We start from the raw sequence: 21,557 nt of genomic DNA on the forward strand, positions 1-21,557 counted from the left end.
TCCTGCCAACACTCAGTCACAGCGCTTGCTGTTTCCAGGATTTCCTGAGGCTCATCAGACAAAGACAGGCTTGGGAGTCAAACTTGACCTTGCTTTTTTTCCATCTGTGTGACCTTGGGCACATTTTTCAACCTCTTTGGGCTTCATATACAAAATACCTGCCTCCCCTGCTTGTGTCGTAATGAGAGGTAAAGTGCAACACGGAAGTGCAGAATGTGTGCTTTTATTCCTGATGCTTTGTTGACGCTGAGTTTGTTCAGCCTTACATGCTTGAAGAGCATTTCATGCACTTGCTCTCCACCCCAAGTGAATTATAAGCACCTTGAGGGTGGGACCAGGTACGGAAATACCTTATAATGCTCAGCATATGTGCTGGGCAAATACCCAATAAGTGAATTTCAATTTAACAAACTCTCGTTAACTTTTGACCAGCTTATAAATGACTAGAAAACTCTAATGAGACGTAAAAAAGAGAGTTGATCAGCCATAAATACATGGCTTAATACATTATGGTGTATTTCATTAGTGGATCATTATATAGAAATTAAGATCGTGTTTGTTCCTGTTTGTTCAAATGATCTACAATGAGCATGCATTTCTTAACAATCAGGGGAAAAAACCCTGATTATTTTTTTAAGGAAAGAGGAGGGGGTCCCCATTATGAAATGAATTTCCCAAGGATGCCACCAATCCTGCTTTAGGGAAATTGACCTTGTTCCCCCTGCGCCCCACCCCGTGTAGTACCAGTGTGGGTTATGTTGCCCTATCACATTAAACGTTCACCTCAGGGTTAAAGAGAAATGGAGAGAGAGAAGAAATTCCCTTCAGGGACTGTGCCACTTATTTCTAAATCCCTTGTTAGGCACCCTTGATATTTCAAGGTCCTAAATGGGGGCCTCCCTGCTTCGTTCCATTACCAGTTAAGTGGCAAGTCTTGAACTCTGGCATATTTTTTGACAATCCCTGAAAATACATAGTGAATGGCAGAGAAGTAGATGCTAGGACCCTTCTCTTAGGCTAGAGAACACCTCCAAACAGCCGACCTCAAGATGTGTACCTGCCAGGACGTCTAATAAAGTGGTTCAGGCAAGTCAACATATTGTTGTCATTTGTGAGCTCTGTGACTTTGGGCAAACGGTTTAACTGCTCTAAGTCCTATTGGCAAATTGAGGGTAATACTTCACCCACTGGGGCATTGCAAAGATTCAGTGCAATCAGGCTTGTCATGTAACCCACAGAGGGTAGCCACTATTGGGATTCTTATTAAGTCACTTGGTTTGGTGAAAGGACCCGGGTTCAAAGCCTTCTTCACCACTTGTTAGCTGTGTGACAAATGGTATCAACTAACCAGGCTGAACATCGGTCCCACCTATAAAATGCGGTTTATATGCCAACCTCCACTTTTGGAGTTTTACAGTGGTTTTAAGGAATAGAGAGCATGCATGTAACTGATGCAGTAACTACGAGAAGCCAGGCAGGTAAAGTGAGCGACTGAAGGGGGTTGACTGCAGCAAGCTGGAGTCAGCTGATTACCACCCAGGGAATCAAAGGGTGAGTGTACATTGTCAGATATGATTTGTTAAGACAAGCAATGTGTTTTAATTTTTAGAGAAAGTTCATTAGTTTTTAAATGTTGGAAAAGATTGAGAAGTTTTCAGTATTGTTGTGTAGGCCACCAGAGGTTAAACTGGATTCCCAGTTGTTGACATACCCTTTGCCGTGGGTCTTTGCAGGAGGCAGAGTATATTTCCCCAGCCCACTGATACTGGCCTCGTCCTTGTGACTAGCTTTGGCTAATGGATGCAGTGTGAGCAGATGTGTGCATGTGACTTGGCTTATCGTCTTTCACTTCTTCCAGAACCTGCCAAGATAAGAACATGCTTTGGGGAGACATTGTCCCAGAAAAAGACCTGGGACAAACCAGAAGCAGGGTTTCCTCAGGTGACTCACAGTCCCAGGAATGAGAAAAATGTCTGTTGTCACAGGCTGCTGAGATTTGGAGATTATTACAAAGCCAAACCAACTCATGCACCACCTGTGGGCTTCTAGTTGCAGACCACCCAGGTAAAGCACCCAGCAAGTTAATGGCACATAGTGTGTCCTTCATACATGATTTCCCTTAGGATTATTCTGCGCCTGACAAATCTCATGGAGTTTCTGTAAGAGATGGTAGGCTTAGGCTAATGCCTTGTAAAATGTTTGCTTTATGCTAATTTGCCTCTGAGAAATTTGAACACACCCATCTCTGTCTACCTCTTACCTTCTTACATACCTGAAGGGATAAGTGTTACCCTATATTGTGCCATAGAACAGACTGTTTGAAACTTAATAGGACAATGCATGGTAAACAGGGGTTTCATGATTTCTTGCTTAGGAGTTTTTAACTATATCTGGTCCACTGACATGCATGATAAAGTTTAGATATTAAGGATTCAGATGGAAATGATGAAATGCATAGGCCTAGAAAAGTCTAGTGGAACAGAAGGCTATTCAACAAAAACAGCTTCTAAGGCAAATGCTAAGGTAGAGCACAAACCAAGGGCTTTTGGACCCCAGAGGGGATAAAAGACCCTGAATCGGGCTGGGAGGCACCTCAGGGACATGAGAACAAGCTTGGCTTTTTAAAGATGAGGAGCTTTGGTTATATAAGAAGGTAGGGGATGACATTCTAAGAGGGAAAAACATATGTGATGATGCATGTGACTAGGTGGCTGGTGAATCAGGCATGAGTGGGGAGGGGTTAAAGACACAATAAAGCAAGGGGGGAGTGGGTTGTGGGCTGTGGTGGCTGCTGTAGATGTTTGTGTCCAAAGAGGGCTGCCGTCAATTCCTCCTGCTCTATGTGCACATGCTACTTACCCATCAGGGAGTGGAACCTGTGCCTTGAGTCTGGGATACTTTGATGCACAGTGTTAAGAAATGATGCCATTTCAGTTCTAAGCACTGGCAATTTATGTGTCTCCTCTTTTGAGATGCTGGCTCTTGGAAACCTCCCTCTCAGAAGGCGACCATCATTCTATGAGAACCCCATGGAGAGCCTACAGAAAGTCACTCTAGTCAACAGCACTAGCTAAGCTCCCACCTAATAGTCAGAGGTGTGAATGCACCGTCTTGGATGTGCAGCACAGCAAGCCTCTGATGATTCCATCCCCGGCCAGCATGTGAGCCTCCGAGTGTAGACCTCTGGCACAGACCGGTGGACTCTCAGCAGAGTAACTGATAGTAATAAATCGTCCTTTCAATCTCTTAAGTTTTAGGTTGGCTTGTTATGCAGCATTAGATAACTGGAAGGGTGTCAAATAAATTGTCCTAGGCATCATCTGTCCTGATTACTTATTGGTGACTTTCAAGAACTGATGAAAGAAAACCTAAAATGGTAAGGGAGGATGGGGGATAAATTAGAAGTTTTCTTGGCAGTACACTAGTAGGAAAGCAATAAAGAAGCTGCTACCCTGTGTTTCTTCTGGATTTGTGGCCATTGTACTGCATTTCCCTCAAAATGTTAATGTTCTAAGGAAGCAATATGATGTTCTAGAAAGAACCCAGACTTTGTAGTCAAGGGAGATGCAGATTCAAATCCTGTGTCACTCAGGAGCTGTAAGACGGAATAAGTCACTTCATGGAGTGGACTTTTTGTGGCCCGCCCAGATGCCCCTTCTGAGCCCAGCACACCCATGCCAAGGGGCTATGACTGTTGCCTTCCGGTTAGCCTCTTCTCTGCAGAGCTGCCCTTGGCTCATGGAGGCCATACTGCTGAAGGTCATGATCTCCCACACACCCTGGGGATGGCCCCAGCCAATGACTGACTGGTACAGGTACACAGGGGTGTGCTAGCTTAGTTCAGGAGGGAAAACTCTGCAATGTGGTCCAAGCTCAGAGCCCGCCCACCATGGACCAGGCCCAAGAAGTAGACTACCTATAGCTTTTCTAGGCTCTTTCCCCTTCCCTAGCCTGCTCCCCATTGTTCTTTTAAAAATGCTTTTCTTCCTGTAGAACACTCCCTCAATCAATCTTGTGCCCTTGAAACTTGATTCAAGCTCTGCTTCTGGGAATCCCAATGTAAGACGTGTGCTCTTCCTTACTTTCGCTGTCTAATCCCCTTTCCAAAATTTGCTGAGATGATCAATTAACATTGCCTGGCATTAATACACATTCATCACCTGCTCACAGATTTCCTTTCTCATCGTCCTCATTGGTACAAAGTGGGAAACCAGGAGGAAGTTCTTGAAAAGAAAAATCCTCCAGTGAATTTTCCATATTCTTTATAGCTAACAGTTTTTAGAAGAAAAGGCAAGTGAGGCATTGATTTTTTAAAATGGGGATATGAATGCCTAGTTTGTGGAGTTGTGAGGACCAGCCGAGATGATGTCTGTGGACCTCACAAAGAGTTGTTTGGTGCAGAATAAGCACTCAACCAGTGGAAGCCACTGCCCTTCCTTTAGCCAAGCTCCAAGGGTATAGGTTCCTTCCTTATTGCTCTGTCCTTGGCCAGCACCATGGCCAGCACAGAAAAGACACTCCTATGCCTGCCCAAATAGCCTCAGGGAACAGGGAGTGAAAAACCATACTTTTTAAAAGATGGTACAGGTGTCACGATTTCATCCCACTTGGCTCTGGGCTATACCCCCAAGTTCAGTACTGCTTCTTGTGGGCAGCTTTCTCGCCCATGCCCACAGAGAGACAGACTCACTTGCTTTGGTTGTTAACACAGTTTATTATTGGCACACTTATCAGTAAAGCATACATAAAATACAGCTGTTTATTAACACACGGAACCACTGTGTCTTTACATGTGTGGTGGAACATATTAATATGCAAATGGAAAAATTAGTTCTCTTATAAAGTTTCACATAAATACACTGGAATTGCCCCAAAAGGAAAATCCCCTTGAAAGAACCAGGTGAGGACTTTACAAAATATTGTACAAGAAATATACTGTGAAAAGAAACATCAGTCAACTCAGATACAATAAAAAACACAAAAAGTTTCAGGTTTATTAAACTGCCCACAAAATTAATGGATTCCATGGCTTGAAAATATTTGGATCAACAGCAATTTTACAAATGCATACGTTCTCAAGAGGCCAAGTGTCCTTCTTTACATAACAATCTGCCTTGGTTTCTCTGATGACAAAAAAGACATTTCTTGTTTCAGCACTTGGGCTCAATTAAACCAACTCAGGCTTGAAAACCAACGGACATTAATTAGCTCGCCCATAAATTACCTTGCTGGGCCCTCTTAGCTGTTACCCAGTAGAAGAAAACATGACAGAAACAAACAAAGGAAATTAAAGATACATTTAAATCACTTTCCAAAAGCTGATTTTTTTTTCTTTTCTTTTTTTACTGAAACAAGAAACTCTTAGATGCAAGTCAAAGAGCAGAAAATATTTTACAATATTAAAAAGTCATCTGCAGTGAGGGTCGGCATATCGTGAGATCCTGAGCGCTGAGGGCTTATTGACAATATGGCCTTCATCGGATGCTGGGGTCTGGGCGGGGACGGGGTTTGGGGAGGAAATGAACAAACATGTGGTTCACACTGTGCCGGGAGAAGCGCTCGCGTTTGCTCTTGTTTTAATTAAGATCAGTGCCAGTATCTGTGTTACCAGTGAAGGCCTCCAGGGAAGGGTCATGGAAGTTTGTTTGCAATGGTCCTCTCAATTAAAAAAAAAAAATTAGAGAAAGAAACTCAGATCATGGCGGTTTCGAAATAGATGTTTGCGTGGAAAAGTTTTTATTTCTTCTCCTCCCTCGCCTGTAAATAAGGGTCTGGAATAGCGAGTGTCACCCCGGGCCTACCGACCCCGGATTGTGGTGCCGCTCGATCTTACTGGGAAGCCTGGGGTGGGGGGTTTTCGGATTTGGACTCTTGAGTGGCCGGAGGTTTACTGTTCCACGGACTGCTGTTCCCCAGGGCGGGTGAACTGTTGAAGTCTTCCTCGTCGTCCATGCCGTTGGCCGCATCATACTGCGTGTTTTCTAATCTAGTGATTAGCCTTTCGTCCTCGTCCCCAAACTCACCTCCCATCAGAGTTGGCTCTCCTACCACCATCACATCCTGTGGACAGCAGCTGACATTATTACAGGGAAACCTTGGGAGAGAGAAGCTCAGCTTAAAACACTAGTGGGAGGTGCTGGGGGCCTAGGGCAGACACACTCGTGTACTGTACACCGGGGCCGAGACGCACATGTGATTTCTACAGGAAATAAGCACTGCCTCCTGACGTGTAACAACCATGAGCGTTTATGTCCTTAGTGTGCAGCCTGACACCGGAGAACGAGCAATGCTAGCAATCTGCAGAAATAAAAAAATGGATTTTTCAAAATTAAAAAAATCCACGCTTTTAACTTGCCGACACTGGGGACTTTGGAGAGGGCTGAGGAATCTCCTGCTGGGTGCTTTTCGATACCTCCAAAAATCCGCCACTTTTCTTTAAGGCCTCTGAATGGCTTTGGAAACTAGCAATGAACATGGGTAGGACGCAGTCCTGCAATATTCACGCAACTCAGTCCAAATGGCATTCTCTCTGTCCCAAGGACAGTATACATTTTAATTGAAGACAGAAGCTCTCTTTTCTCTACTCAGCCAGGTCCTTTTATGCAGCCAATATCCTTGACATTCTGCTACTTAATTATGGTAATTAATTTAGGTAAAGTTTTCGATAAAAACAATGTTCACACTGATTTGACAATTTGCATAGCTAATTAAGTCATTAGCAAAAACCTGCTGATTGCCAACAAGCCCTGAATTTACCATCTGTTATTTCATGGTGCCTGTCACCTATCCCCACACAGGCAACCCTGCCACCAATCTGGGCAGAAAAGAGAACCAGTCTGTCCAGCTGGTGCCATAAAAGAAAGATGAAGAGCGCTAATTATAATTACATTGATGAAGCTGGTAGTCATCAGAAATGGAAAGCGTGCAAGAAGAATCCATCTAATCACTCCTTTAAGTACAAACTGTCCTTCCATGCAAACAAGTAAGCCACCTACTGTAGCCGGGAGCACCGTGGAGGCCACTGCTGGAGAGGCACGGGGACGGGGGAGAAGGCCGCATACACAGGGCACAGCTCCGGCCTCTTTGTTCAAAGGGGGCCATATGGGGTTGATGGGTGACCTGGGCATGGGACAGGACACCTGTCAGGTGGATTCTGCTGGGCAGGCTCTGAGCAATAGTCTACTTAAAAGTTCAGTGACTCCAAGAGAGTGCCCAACTGCTACCAGCCTCTGAGAGGCTAGAAATAGCAAGGCTGTGCCCGATGCTTTTGGAGATGCAGGGGTGCATTTCCTGATTGGGAAGCTAGTTTGACAACTGGGCAAAAATTCTCTTCACTGGGGCAAGAGAGGCTTTCCTGGGGAAATATAGTAGAATACTGCTTCTGGTTGGAGAGGGCCCAGTGGGCCCTCCAGGTCCCTTCTAGAATTCTGAAGGTACCAATTGAACAAATTCCTTAATTATCACCTTGTTTATTTTGGAATGGAAAATCTTGATTGGTTGATTGATTGGTAATTGATTTCCCCTTAGAACTATGGGAAACTAATCAATAGATTTCCAAACTGTGTTTTCTAACTATTCACCTCGGGAAATGTCCCACAGAAAGAAAATGTCTAAAATAGGAACCGGGTAAACTAACTCAGCAATATAGGGACTGGCAGGATAATCAGATGTGTGTTTCCAAGAACATATTTATTATGTAATGAAGAGCCAGATGCGACACTGCCTCATAAGGAGACTCAGGGGGACTCCTAAGATGAGGTACAAAATAGACAGAGGCTCTGGCAAGAACGCCGGCAGGACTGTAGATGGAATGTGGCCCCCTAGAGGCGTGAACACTATCCAGTTAGCTTTTGCAATAAAAAAGTGCCACTTAGTTATAGGCAATGAGGAGACCGTGCTTAGGATCAGGAACAAAGGTAGGAGGCAAGATAAGGCAAGGCCGGGCAGAGGATGGCATGAGGCTAATCTCATTTCATGGCTTGTGGGCAGCATACTTTGAAGGTCTTGGAAAACACATGCATGGGTGTCACAGGGCGGGAGAAGGATGTTAGAATGGGCCACCTGGGTCCACATTAGCACTGTGATCCCAGTGTCACTGGGAGAGGCTGAGAGCATGTGAGGAGGTAAGCATAAACTGGAAAAAGAGGAGATGGGTAAGAAGCCAACTTAAGCGTGATGTTAGAAAAAATGTTCCCAACACTCCAGATGCCTTCACTGTATCTGAAAATAACAGTTATTGAAGAAAAGTATTGTGAAAATAGTGATTTCAATCTCTTCAAATGGGGCTGATGTAGGCTCGTAAGATGTTTGGTGTATCTTTGTTCAAAGAACCACTGGAGAAGATGTCCAGGTCTAGATTTTGTAAGCATCCTAAATTTCAGAGAGAAGCCACATTTGCCTTAGTGATTATAAAAAAAATAATCATGTGGGTACGTGTGTGCATGGTTAACAGATTTCAAGCTATAAAAGAGACATGGGCTAAGGACTTCATATGCTCATAAGTACCTGAGGCCACTTACACAATTACACACACATCTCTACCTGGTCTTCTTAACATCTACACTTGGACAGTGGTTCTCCACTCAGGTAATCTCGATTTGTTATCCTCACACAAAGTGAATGGAGACATACTGCAAGTTCTGGGCTGCATCTAACTAGGGGATTTGGCACCATTTTCCCCACCTTCCCACATCTTTAAAACCCCCCCGCAACATTCAACATTGGTAGTGAGAGTTACATTCCTTTCCCATCTCTGCTATCTTGTGTGTCCCACAGGAGGCAAGATTGGTCCATCTGAGAGTAACCCGTATGCCCTCGGCACCCGTGAGGCAGACCTCTGCTCCTTGCTGGAGGCCTGGAGGTGCCACCAACACTTGCCCATGTCACATCTTCTCACTAATCCCCCGTGCAAGGACCACCAACCTCTGAGGAGGACTGGAAGTGACTCCTTTCAGGGCCCCTCAATGCTTCTCCTTAAATTGGCCAGAAGGGGTCACTGCTGTTGAATGACACAGGTCTCCATCCCTCCCAGGGTTGAGGCTGCAGTTCGGGATGGCTCCTAGCCCCTGCTTATGGAGTGAGAAGCAGAATCCAAGGATTAAACCCTAGTCCTCGCCAGACACACATGTTGCTGCCAGGGCGGCCAGACAGACCATGGCTGTGGTCGTGGTGGCACACCAAATCTATTCATGCCTTTGGAGGAGGCAGTCATGCCTGCAGATCGCATTTCTATTTAAACAGTAAAATCATGTTGGTAATTCAGCAGACAGGATTAAAAGATGTGGGCACTACAAGCCAGCCACGATGCTTATTAACATTAATGTCCATTCAACTAGAGTACACACAGAAATTTGTACATTTTCCTAACCTGGTTGCCTTCTCTGTCTCTCTTGACCATCTATAAGTTTTACCTAATTAAAACATCTTTAATTGCATGGTGCTGGGATAGTGCTGAAATTCTACTCTCACTTTCTAACAATGCCTTGTTCTCATGAAGTCCAAAGGGTCTCAAGTCATTACAAACCCTCTTGACACAGGTAAATTCCACTAAGATGTTATTATTAGACTGGAAGACAGGAGTATAATGGAGTAGAACAAACTATGTGCTCTTTAAAACAAAACTGAAATGCTTCTAAGTCAGGTATGTGAAAATACATGACAAGTACACTGCCATCTATTCTATACCCATGGCAGACATCACTAATTGATGGCCCTCTAAACCTAGTCTAGGCCTTACTTACTGTCACCCATGGCTGACACTAGGAGGCTGAGCTGGCAGGAGAGGGGAAACTTCTTTGCCATCCCTCCATCAGACATTGAGCTCTTCAGTGATGGGACTTGAGTTTTTCTTTTTTTAAAAATAATCTTGGTATTGCCAATACCTGATATAATGTAGGGCCTGGCATAGTGTGGGGCAAATAGCAGAAGCTCAGAAAACATTTGTTAAACTGAATTGAATACTTGCAGCCACTGTGCCTTTATGTAGCTATGTCACATAAAGGAAACTAACAAATGTTACTTTCTAAAACTCCAGGATTAGATGAATACATGGGCTACCTATGCATGCTTTTGGGTTGATATATTTACACCAGACCATTTTCTCTGTGCATTTTACAAAGTAACCAGGAGTGGGCATAACTTAGTGGCATCTTAATAAAAAGACTCTGTTTTCCTCTGCTAAGTGATATTTTAATTAAACCTTAAGAGGTTTTTTTTCCCTCTGACTTTAGGGGTGATAGCCCAGTTCAGAAGACAAAGGGTAAGTCTGGCATGATTTAAGGACTACAATTCTTAGTGGCCTTCAAATTAAAATAGTACTTTTCAGAGAAAAAAATGGTTCTGGATACTCTCACCAGGACCCTTTCTTTCTAATACAGTGGGAATGAAAACTATACCCTCTGTCTTTGGAAGCCGGGAGAAGAATCCCAGTGGCTCAGGTCATTCTCAAATGTCAATAGGGCTGGTTTTAGCCAAAGAGAACTGACCAATGGGAAGTGGGTGAAAGTGGGTCAGGGACAGATTGGAAAGACACATTTAGAAGTTAAGTGAAGAATTCCCATGAAAGAAAGGCCCCCTCTCATGTGGAGAAAGAAGGAGCACGGTCAGGACAAGGAGGGTTAGGAGCACAGGACAAGAGGGAAAAGAGTGAGGAAGAGGGACAACATAAAATTGAATGGGTTGAGGAGAGTAACAAGAAATGGGGCACATTTCTGACGACATGATAGCTAGAGGATATTCATTAAGCTCCATGAAAGTGTCAAGATTCAAACAACAGTCAGATGCCTGGTGACGGGTAGCAGAGAAGGCAAACCCACAGGTAACTGTGGAGGGGACAAGAGACAAGAAATGCTTAAAGGCATGTGAGAATTGAAAGGTGATAAATGATCTAATGCTGGGCCAAGGAATTCAGAGTCAGGAAGGAATGAGGCAGAAGGGACAGAGTTCGGTAAGAAATAGTAGGGGGTGGAGAAAGTTCCAGCACAGGGTACATTCTCTGGGGACGCTCCTGAGCTGTCAGCTTTGGAGTGCAAAGAAGCCCCTTCTAAGTGGTCCATTTCCTTTGTCAAGACCCAGAAATAAAAGAAAGGGGTCAAGAGGTCAAGAGAGTTGACACCATCCTGGGGCTGACCCTCCCTCTGAGCTAATTAAATTGGTAAAGCAGAGCCCACTGAGATACATTTTTAGTGGTCAAGAGTTAATTACCTGAGTCTTAAAATGAGAAGGGATGCCCAAGTCAGGAAGGCCCAGTCAAATTACAAGACGGAGCCTGTGCGCCAGGAGCTAGTTTCTAGTGGAGCACAGGGTCTCCAGTGATGGTGCTGAGAGCCCCTTATATGCCACCAAGCATGCTGCTAAGTGATATTTTAATTAAACCTTAAGTGACATATCTCCTGTCTGTAATTCTGACAGGTTTTTAATTCAGGTCTCATTGCACTCAGACTCTTAATATTCCTTCCTCATTCCCAGTGTGCAGGGCAGGTCTCCACGGCAGAGTTCCTCCCTCCCATCCCAACCCCTGTCCTTGCTACCCTCCTCCACCCCCAACCAGCCCAGAAGGTATCTGCAGCTTAGAGAGGCTTTAACGTGGGCCCCTGGAATTGCAAGGCAGGCAAAGGCTGGATTGCAGGCCTAAAAGGAAAGCGAGACTTACAGGTACCTGACTGGACAGACTCAGGTTTGCAGCTGGGGTCTTCTTCTTGCTGCTGGTGCTGTTTGCGTTGTTCCCAGCACTGCTGTTAGAAGTGCTGCTGGTAGAGTTTTTCCTTTTTCTCCGTTTAGTTGTCGGTTGCCTTGTGGGTTCTGCTGCAATATGGAAAATGGAAGGAGGATCAGTTCTGGGGCAACCATCAGGATACTGTTCCTTCAATAGCTGTTTTTGGAAATTAAAAAGGGTAGCCTCTTTAAAATGTTTCCATTTCTTCTAATTTTGCAAAACATAAAAAGAGAAGGCTGTTGATTTATTTTCAGCACAAAATAAAAATAAGTGCACACTTCTTTTCTTTTGTACTTAGGTAAAAAGGTTTGTATTTGATTGTTCTTCCTAATTCCATATATGTGTCTGTAATCTATTATTGTATTTTGGGGGTGAGCATCAAATGCTACTTTCACAGTTGAATTAAAAATATTATTACCATTACAAAATTTGATAAATTATTTTTCTCTGACTACCTTTTCTTTATAACAAAAGGAGGGCTCTGGGATTCCTAGGGAGTCTTCAAGTTACTAGAGAAACTATAATCTTAAATCAGTGAACCTGGGGAACAGCAACATCTACTGGCCAATTGTCAATACTGCAGCTCAGCTCTATTTCACCTTGAAATGCTCCAGTGAAAAGAAGAGGAAGCCTCAGTTCTATCAACTGTGAATCTGAAACTTAGGGATTCCCAAGCTCAGTATAGTTCCCAAGTTCCATGGTTTGGACACTGATGTTTAAAGGATGCTACTTTCAAAGTTCCTGGGGGGAAAAAAGGTCTTAGTATGTTATTGCCAGCATATTAATGAAGGGAAGCTAGATCTTTTCAAGAAAATCCTGTTTAGAAGTAGACAAAAATTTTGGCAATGTCTTACCAGAAGCCTAGGTGTCCATGATACTGTGTGATAAAAGCAATGTTATTTATTTGTTATGTGAGCATTACTCAATGTTTCCATATTCTTAATGTTTTCATAGTCTTAATGTTTTCTATGTCATAACTTTTTATACTCATAGTAACTCTATTGATCAGGTACTTTTATAATCTGCTTTGTAAATGAGAAATCTTCAGAAGCCTTTCCAGGCAGTTACTAAAGAAGTTGGAAACAGCATGTAAAAGCATCCTCTGTACTAACCCTATTCTAGACCCAACTACGCTGGACAGAAGGTAAGCCAGGGCCATATTGGAACTAAAAGTGAGAGGGCCTCTAGCATTTTCTCAAAACCCTATGCCACTTCTAATGGGTGATGGGCAAGTTCTCCTTTATGGCTTGTTTCAAAGACCACTTAATCCACCAAGGTTTCCCTGACTTTTGATGAAGAAAAGGGGATTATGTCCCTATTACATGCCATTTTTTTCTTTCACAAATATTTTGTCTCTTATGTTCAAAGATTTTCATCAAAGGGCCTAATAGCTCTATCCAAAGAGAGTTATAGGTGCTTATTCTGAAGGTTATGGAAACAGGAAATAGAGAAGAAATGAGTAGCACATTCTAAAGTCAGGCAAACACGCAGGTTTCCTCTGATAAGCATCTCCTTCCTTTGACCTCAAGAACTGAAATCTGCTTTTAAAAAAATATCTGTACTTTCTTCATGAAACTTGGGGGCAATATACCTAAATTGCACACCCTGTATTATTCCCATTCGCAGTTGATAACTGTGAGTCATAAACTTTGGAGACATAAAAACTTATGACATAGGCCTGCTTCATTGATTAAGTATAAGATAGACTTTGGTAAATTACTACTTTAAATTTCAGGTCCCATTATGTAAATGAGAATAACAGTAACTATCTCATAAGGTTATTGTGAGGATTCAGTAAGAGAATGAAAGGTTTGTTAGGGCTGGGATTTCTATTTTATTCAATGTGTACGCCCAGTGGCTAGAGTGGGACTGGCACCAACTGGGAGCTCAATAAATAAGTGTTGAATGAATGACTGAATTAATGAATAGTATATAAATTACATATGCATATGTTAGAAAATATAGGTGCTCAAAATATTTAGTGAGTGAAATAATTTTCTTCCATAAAGCCTTATTAGTTTTGAAAGAAAATAAGGCCAATTTAAGCACATTCAATATATTTGGAAAAAAAGTATTCTAAATGTCTAAAATTCCCCTAAGATGGGGATGCAGCTATTCCATGTAAAATAATGCTCATTTTCTCAGCTTTCAAAATATGTACTTGGTTAAATATAGTATATTCATTTTATGTAAAACCTCTGGCCAGTTACCAGCAGAAGGTGACCATTATATTTTGTGATTCAGAAAGCTATGTGCCTCGAGTTAATAATTACTCTTTATAAAAATAACTTTTAGCGAATGGATACATTTGGTTTTATGATCAATGAGGCTCAACATACGCCTGGGAGTAAAAATGTATTAGACAGAAAGACAATTAATGATGACTTGAAGCAGTAATTTCAGAACCCCAGCAGGAGACTATAGTATGTAAAGTGCATTCTAGAGAACTGAGGGAAAAGGAATCTTTTATGTATTCTCCTCATGATCAGAGTACCCTTTGACATTACATATCTTAAGAAATAGAGCAAAATTTATTTATTTTTCCTGCCTTCTTGCTGGCCTTTCTTCCTTGCTTCTTTCCTTCCTCCATCCCTCTGGCCCTTCCTTTCTTTCTCTATCCTTTCCATAATTTCTATCATTGTTTTTAAAAACAAACAAAATAACAATAGTCCATGGGAAGCCATCAGTCTTGTCCAATAGAATGACCACTGGTCTGGAAGACAGGAAAACTTGGTTCTGATTTTGGCTTTGCCAAAGATCTTCTTGGTAACATTAAATAGGTCAGTTTATTTCTCTGGGTTTCAGGTCCTAATCTGGCAAGTGGGGAGACTGTAGGTGATACCTAGGATGTGTTCTTTCACAAATTCAGTGCCTCTAAGTCCAAAATCAAGGTCAGAATATCCTAATAAACTACTTTTGATAAATGTGTGATCATTTCCTTTTCACATCACTTCATCCTGAGAAAAGGCATTTGGAATGAGACCGAAGAACAAAGTCGTACCTGGCGGTGCCACCATCCGTTGCCACTTCTGAAACAAACAGGTCTTCAGGCAGTCTCGTGGACTGAGGTTGTAAGTTTTATGTCTTGACATCAGTTCCTGCATTGGCTCCAATATTACACACAACTGGAAGGAGTTCAAAGACATTGGCGTTTCACTGCTTGATAATATTATTTGCAATAAATAATATTAACAGCTGGAATCAATTAGAATGCATAAGGATACTTTTCTTTTTTCCCCTGGTTTTGATTTTCTCTATACAAGTTTGCAGGAAAAGAAATGTCACCAACACTTGATAATGCCCACTTAATTTACTATCATTTATATATGTTACAGTTGAATGTGATTTATATACACCCACACACATACACACATACATACATACCCACGGACTCATTCCGTACAGACTGCTGGGTGGATATATGTAGCTCTATTCTGAATTCAAATGATTCTCTCTGGTTAAAGAAAAAAGCTCTCTTCCATGGAGCACAGCATGCTCTAATTTCTGCTCTGGTTTCTGCTGTTGTTCCTGTTTGTATAACCACACGCTGTGCGTTACAATGCTGGTTTATGTAGATAATGTGATAGTGAAAGCCATCTTTCAAACTTTGCAGAACAAAGTGGCAACAACAGGTACTTTTTTGATCCTAATTCTTGTAAAGGCCCCTGAAGAACACTATTTTATTTTTATTCATGTACTCATTTGTATTTTACACATGATGATAATGTCAGTATCACTCCGGTGTTCGTTCAGCATGGGAGCTTTTTCTGTGGTTCTGCACAGTTGCCTTCTTCCCTTCTTTGGTTGGATTTTTAGCTTTACTTTGGTCCAAGACATCTGATCACAAATATTAATGAATGAAACACGAAGGCAAATCTGTTTAGGATTGCCTTCGACTTTCCTGAATTCTCTGTCAGTTGGAAGCTTATCAGGATACTGCTGCATTGAGAGGACTGTATCTAAGAGGACAAAGCCCACAACTTGGAATGATGCATCCATTTCTGTTGCAATTACAGTGATACAAATATTGGCTGTGCACCGTTCCATTTCAAAAAACATGATTTTATTATGGAAGGTATTGTGCAATCTCTACCTTCATTGGTCCATCCTTTTTATTATCCCCTCCTCTTCTGTCATTCCTCACCTTGAGTATCTCTCTTGAAGCCACACTGCTTTTTGTCCACTGGGTTCCTTCTACCCAGAATTCTTCTCTCCCCTCTTCTTGCCTAATGCCCACTCATTCTTGAACACAAAGTTGCTTCTGTTAGGCCTTCCTCCCTGGGGGGTGCACCTCTGACCATGCAGGTTGAGTTGTGTCCTCTCTCAAGTTCTCCCCTAGCACCCAGCCCTTTCTGCTTCATGAGCTTGCTTGCTCATTCACATTTTGCAACCATCTGCTTCCAAGTCTGTATTTTCCACTGGACCTTGAACTATCTGAATGCCAAGACTGTTGCCTTTTATCTCTGTGTTCCTAGGTTTGGTTCAAATGAATGGATGCATTTAAGGAGTGATTCTTGGAAAGATGGGGGGATCTTCCTATGTTGATGTTCCTCAAAGTATGAATTAAAGACTACTTCCATCAAATGAGTTGATTATTTAAAATGCAGACTTTCAGGCCCTGTGCTTTCTCTTTCACTGGGTCAAGAGGTGAGCCCTGAATCTGCATTTTTAAAAAGCATACTCCCGTCTAATTCAGATAAATACTACTAAAGTTCGAGGTCCATTTCCTCCATATGATGGGCTTTAGGATAGACCCATATAGACAGCAAGGCAGACACATATTCCCTAGGGTTTCCAGCTTGAATTCCACTCACTTTTCACCTCTTCTGGCTTTCACAGGCGCTTCCTCTCGTGAGTAAGCATGATCATCAAATTTACCTTCAGCTAGAATAATTCCTCAGCTCTTTTTACCTATCAGTGATCTAAACTTTGTCAAAACCACTAACCCCACTTAATGGCCATCTGCAATCCCCTTCCCTTTGTAGTTTCTCTGGAAGAAGAGAATAAGATTCAAAACCTGAGCTACACAAACAGTGTGAGCTAAGAGACAAAGCCACTCAATGCTATTGAGTGAGGCTGCAAAGTAATGAGATCTGTTTAGTTAGGATGCATCTTCCATCTTGTCTATCTTCTTGCTGACTTTAGAGTCCTTTTTAAAACCTATAATGCTAGTAAGGAAAAACCTGTGAAAGAGGGGGGATTCTTGTGCAATTAACTCCATACCCCAACTGTGTACACTCTGTGTTTGTAAGGCTCCATTAAGGATTCTTTGCTGGAAATCAAAGTATGTGCAAGGTGTGGACAACCTCAATCTCCTCAACCACTGATGATCACCAGACCAAATGGAGAGGAGGATTCCACAATCATCTCTACAAATACAGATAAGAATGGATTATCCATCAAAGAAGAACCACAGCTAGATTCTGACAGGGTCAGTAGATGTTTGCATCCATTATTAAGCTAGGATAGTATGAAAAGCTTTCAGAGAAATTCTAAGGACTGGGCAAACATTTGTTTTAATTAAAAAAAAAGTTAAAAAGATTTTCAAACTATTCCCTTTCATCCATTCCCCATTCTTGAGAAATGAGTTTACCAAGGGTATAAAGTTACAAAATACATGGTGGAGTAGAACAAGAATGGACTTTTAAGCTGAGAGGTCAATGTATGGATTGGGACTTTGTCACTAGGTGCACATTCACCCCTGGGCAAACCACTTAATAATGCAGTATCTCAGTTTCACCTGCAAAACAGTACCCACTCGTATATTGTTGTGAGAATTTGTGATAATATGCCCTACACATTAGAGTTCACAAACAGTTGGCATTATGATTACGTATTAGTAAGGACGGTGCAGACTGCAAAGCAAACCACATTTCTCCTACTTTAAATCAACCAGCATTTACTGAGCTTCTTCCTAAGTGTCAGGCACTCTGCTTAGGTGCTGGTGACAGAATGATGAAATAACACAATCTATGCCCTCTGTGAGTATGAGTATTCAGCCGTCTTAAAAATGGTTTATGCATATTTTTAAAAACCACCCTGTATTTACACTGCAAGCATCTTAGGAAATCGCCTCTTTCTGCAGCAAGTATTTTCATTATATGACAAGTTGCATGGCAAAGACGGCCAGTGCGTTCCTAGAGACGGCTGTCAGCAACGCGCACGCTAGCTGCCTTTAACGTGAGAACCCATCAGCTTACTATGTATTTCTTTTTGCAGATGACTTTTCTCTCCTGGTTTGGGTAACACTTTTTTCAGGTGCTAATTGTCAGGATTTATCCCTTCCTCTTTAATGTAAAAAATTCCTTCCCATCGCTGTACCCCTCCCCGAAGGAGTTTGCATCTCTGAATACTAATCAGTAATCCCCAAAGCCATTTTCCTTCCAGTGGCAGGTTCCCCAGGTGGAGAGGGCAGCCTTCCCTTTATTCACGTATGCAAAGGAGGCTTCGGCAGAAAGCAGAGCTGCCGTAGCCTTGCTGGGCTACGTGCTGTAGGTGGCAGAACTGACTCAGACAAGAGCTTGCCTTCTCCGGCAGCAAGCCAGTGTGTCTTGGCAACAGCAAGGGCCTGGGGCGTTATGAAATGAGATCGGCAAGATGGCTGGGGGAGTGGATCCTTGCAGTCACTAGTCAACTCCTTCTGGAGCCCGGATTCCTATTTTCCCTGAGATCTCAGACCCCCTTGAGAATCTGCTGAAGGCTGTGCAGCCTGTCTTTCAAATTTTGTACACACTATCTGGGGGTTTATGAACTCTCTTCTACCTTCACCCATTGGCTCCAGGTACAGAGTTCCTGTTTGTGGTAAGTGTGAACCAGGCTGCAATATACATGCTTCTCCCCACCCTACACACACACACACACACACACAACACACACACATACACTATGCAAATGCATAATAACACAGGGTCCTTTGATTCTGCAGACAAAGTTTATCTGCAAAGTTGGGCCTGTCAACAAAGTTCCCGGTGGACCAATTCCTCTGAGAACCTGAAAAAAAAAGGCAGCTTTCTTGCCACATCTGCAGCCACCTGCTTGCAGGGCTACAATGCCGTTTGGTCTCCTGGGGTGCTGGGAGGACACCAGGAGGAATCTCGAGGCACTGTACAAAGGGGTGGGTGCCAACAAGGTCCATGATCTCTGTTTAAATACGAAGCCCCTAAACTTGTAGTCCCTGCCAAGTCCACTTGAGATGGCAAAGGAAGCCACTGGCCATCCCAGCAAAGCTCCAAGGATACTGTTTTGCAGGGTCAGTGAGAGTTTTAAGTGGGGCTTGCTCCCACTGTGCTGCTGACTTCATTTTGGGGGATTCCAGCCTTTGGGATTATCCTCTGGGGGCAGAGCCCAAACCTGTAACCACAACAGTGATTTGCTGAGTGAATGAAAGGATGGATGAGTGGAAGAATGGGTGAATGGATGGATATAGGTAGTCTGACCAAATTTATAGCGGAGAGTCATTTGCTAAAGGTGGACAAATTGGGCATTGTCCTTAGAAGGGATGCATTTGTCCATCTGATAGATAACCAAGTGCTTTTTCTGTATAGAAGACTTTGCACAAATGTACATGCATATACCCAATGCCTACATGCCCTGGCCAGGCAGGAAGATCTTAGCTCAGTCCCAGCACGCTTGCCTTTTCATAGTAACAAAGGGCTTAGCAAATGTAGACTCTAAGGTGTTTTGCTTTACTTTGTTTTCATCTGACATTTTTCCCGGAGAAGCTGGGTTCTCCTTAGCTGCACCATCAGGCTCACTCTTTTTGCTCATCTCCTTGCTAGAACCCGAACCCAGAAATAGGTGGGTCTTGTCATAGTTTGTAGGCTCTGGCCTACAGAAAAGATGATGCCTTGGGGTGGGCATTTGGCTGACTCTCAAACCTGGGTCCTGTCTACTGCCAACCTTTTAACTCAATCTTTTCTGTATGATGGATGCCCTCTTCTGAGCCTGAGCCACCCACTCTTTGCATAGAGGTTTGTCCTGAGTTAGTATGACAATACCAGCTCAGGCCTTTGCTCATGTTGTTCTTCTTGCCAGAAGACCTCCTGCCTTCTTTCCCAGTCTTAACCAGAGGTGGGCAAGCTATAGCCTGTGGGCTACATGCGGCCATGCTTCTGGATTGTTGATAGCTGCTTTTGCGTTACAACACTAGAGATGAATAGTTGTGACAGAGTCTATATGGGCCACAAACCTGAAAATATTTACTGTCTGGCTCTTCATGAAAGGTTGCTGATCTCTGTTCTCAACCAGTGCTATTCTGAGGAGGCAGTCCACAAACTGTTTATTACATTCCCACGACAGGATGAGGAGCTTGAAGCAGAGCATAATTCATTTCCACTGCTTTCTTCCTTGAGAAAGTCTTGTTTTCAAAAAAAATGTCGGATAAACTAAACAATGTGCCCAACAATGTAGTTGATTCACACTCCGCAGAAGCTCCTTCTCTTGCTGTGATTCACTACTGAGTTTGCAGTCCTGCACTGGTTGCAAACCACATGTGAGTCACACCACTATGACTGTTCATGTCCTCCAGGGTCCAGCTCAAATCTCACAATCATCTCTGACCATCCCCACCTGCAACGGACTCTTGCTTCTTTAGCACTTCTTACTAATCTACGTATATCCCAGTACTTCTATTTGCATTGGCAAGTTTTCTTTCTTGTAGACATGTTTCAGCTCCTTTAGCTCTAGCCAACCATATTTTACTTTTTTCTCCCTTCTATTTAACACAGTATTAGGCATATTCAAATATTTGTTGAGTTGTAACTTAATAATCTCTGAGGAGTATCTAACCTATGTCTGCCACTGGAGTAGGTGCCTGACCTATATTATATATTATTAACCCTCACTAGCTCTAGGCTCACTTTTACAGGTGAGGAAACTCAGACTCTAAGCCATTAAGTCACCCAGAGCTGACAGTAAAAGTGTGATTCTTATGATGTATCCAAGGTTATCCAACCATTTGAAGGGCAGAGAAAAGGTTCATAGTCAAGTTTGCCTAATTCCAATGCTGTGTCCTAACTGCTGTTGTCTACTCCTCTGAATGTGAGTGATTTAAACTGCTGCTAAAATACCAAGTTCAGAGGCTCTCACTGTCTTTGTATTGCTTCTTGCAAATAGTATTGGCCTGTACACAAAGAAGATGGGTGATACATGAGGGGTGCAGGTTTGGGAACCAGATATATCCGGGTTCAAACCCCCAAGTCTGCCATTTAACAGCTGTGTATTCTTGGCCAAACATTTCAGCTTCTCTGGATCTTAGTTCCCTCAAACTAAATGGGGATAATGATATTTATCTCTGATGGTTGCAACAACATACATACATTTTTAATGCAAAGTCTGGAACAAGGTCAGTGCTCAAAAGATAGAAGTTGGTATTATGATCAACAGTGATGGCATCATGGCCCAGTGCCACTGAGCCAGGGGACCAATGTGTGATATGCCTGGTGAGCCACCCTGGGGTCTAGTCCGCTGGCCTTCCTGACTTGGGGGTCACTGGATATAATGTTCCAAGGGATGGTAATCAAGCCAATGGTACATGGCATTTTAGTAGCTAATGTCTCTGATAATAATCCGTTTTTGGAATTCAGTGGCAAATACAAATGTTCAAATCCACAAACCGGTTTTTTTTTTTTTTTTCCTCCCAGTAACTTACTCCTCTGGCTCAATCTGAATTAGAAAGATATCAGAGGGTGGGACGATTAAGAAATAAACTCTTATCTAAGAGTGAAGGAGTATCTCCTAATTAAGAAACACATCACAAAAAGAGATGTTAAAACAATAGAAAAATAACAGAATCTTAAAAGGAAAACAAAACAAGCAGATAATTCCACCTAGAAACAGATAAGAA

The 21,557-nt window shown here is 42.7% G+C and overlaps 1 protein-coding gene across 15 annotated transcripts in view; it reads right to left on the minus strand.

Annotated features, from left to right (window-relative positions):
* Nucleotides 1-4,694: 4,694 nt before the first annotated feature.
* The window catches only part of LDB2 (LIM domain binding 2), a 373,064-nt gene continuing 356,201 nt past the window's right edge, over nt 4,695-21,557 (minus strand). For 3 of the 15 annotated variants that reach the window (XM_036921056.2, XM_036921060.2, XM_057502121.1), the window contains 3 exons: nt 14,715-14,838; nt 11,651-11,802; nt 4,695-6,060 (listed from right to left, as the gene is read on the minus strand). In XM_036921056.2, the coding sequence (XP_036776951.2) occupies nt 5,830-6,060; nt 11,651-11,802; nt 14,715-14,838 (507 nt within the window). In that variant the 3' untranslated portion in view covers nt 4,695-5,829. Of the gene's footprint in view, nt 6,298-8,922; nt 9,069-11,650; nt 11,803-14,714; nt 14,839-21,557 lie in introns of all 15 variants that reach the window. The other 12 variants (XM_036921062.2, XM_057502118.1, XM_057502117.1 and 9 more) reach the window with 12 other exon arrangements.

The sequence above is a fragment of the Manis pentadactyla genome, chromosome 5, assembly GCF_030020395.1.
Source record: "Manis pentadactyla isolate mManPen7 chromosome 5, mManPen7.hap1, whole genome shotgun sequence".
Taxonomy (NCBI): Eukaryota; Metazoa; Chordata; class Mammalia; order Pholidota; family Manidae; genus Manis; species Manis pentadactyla.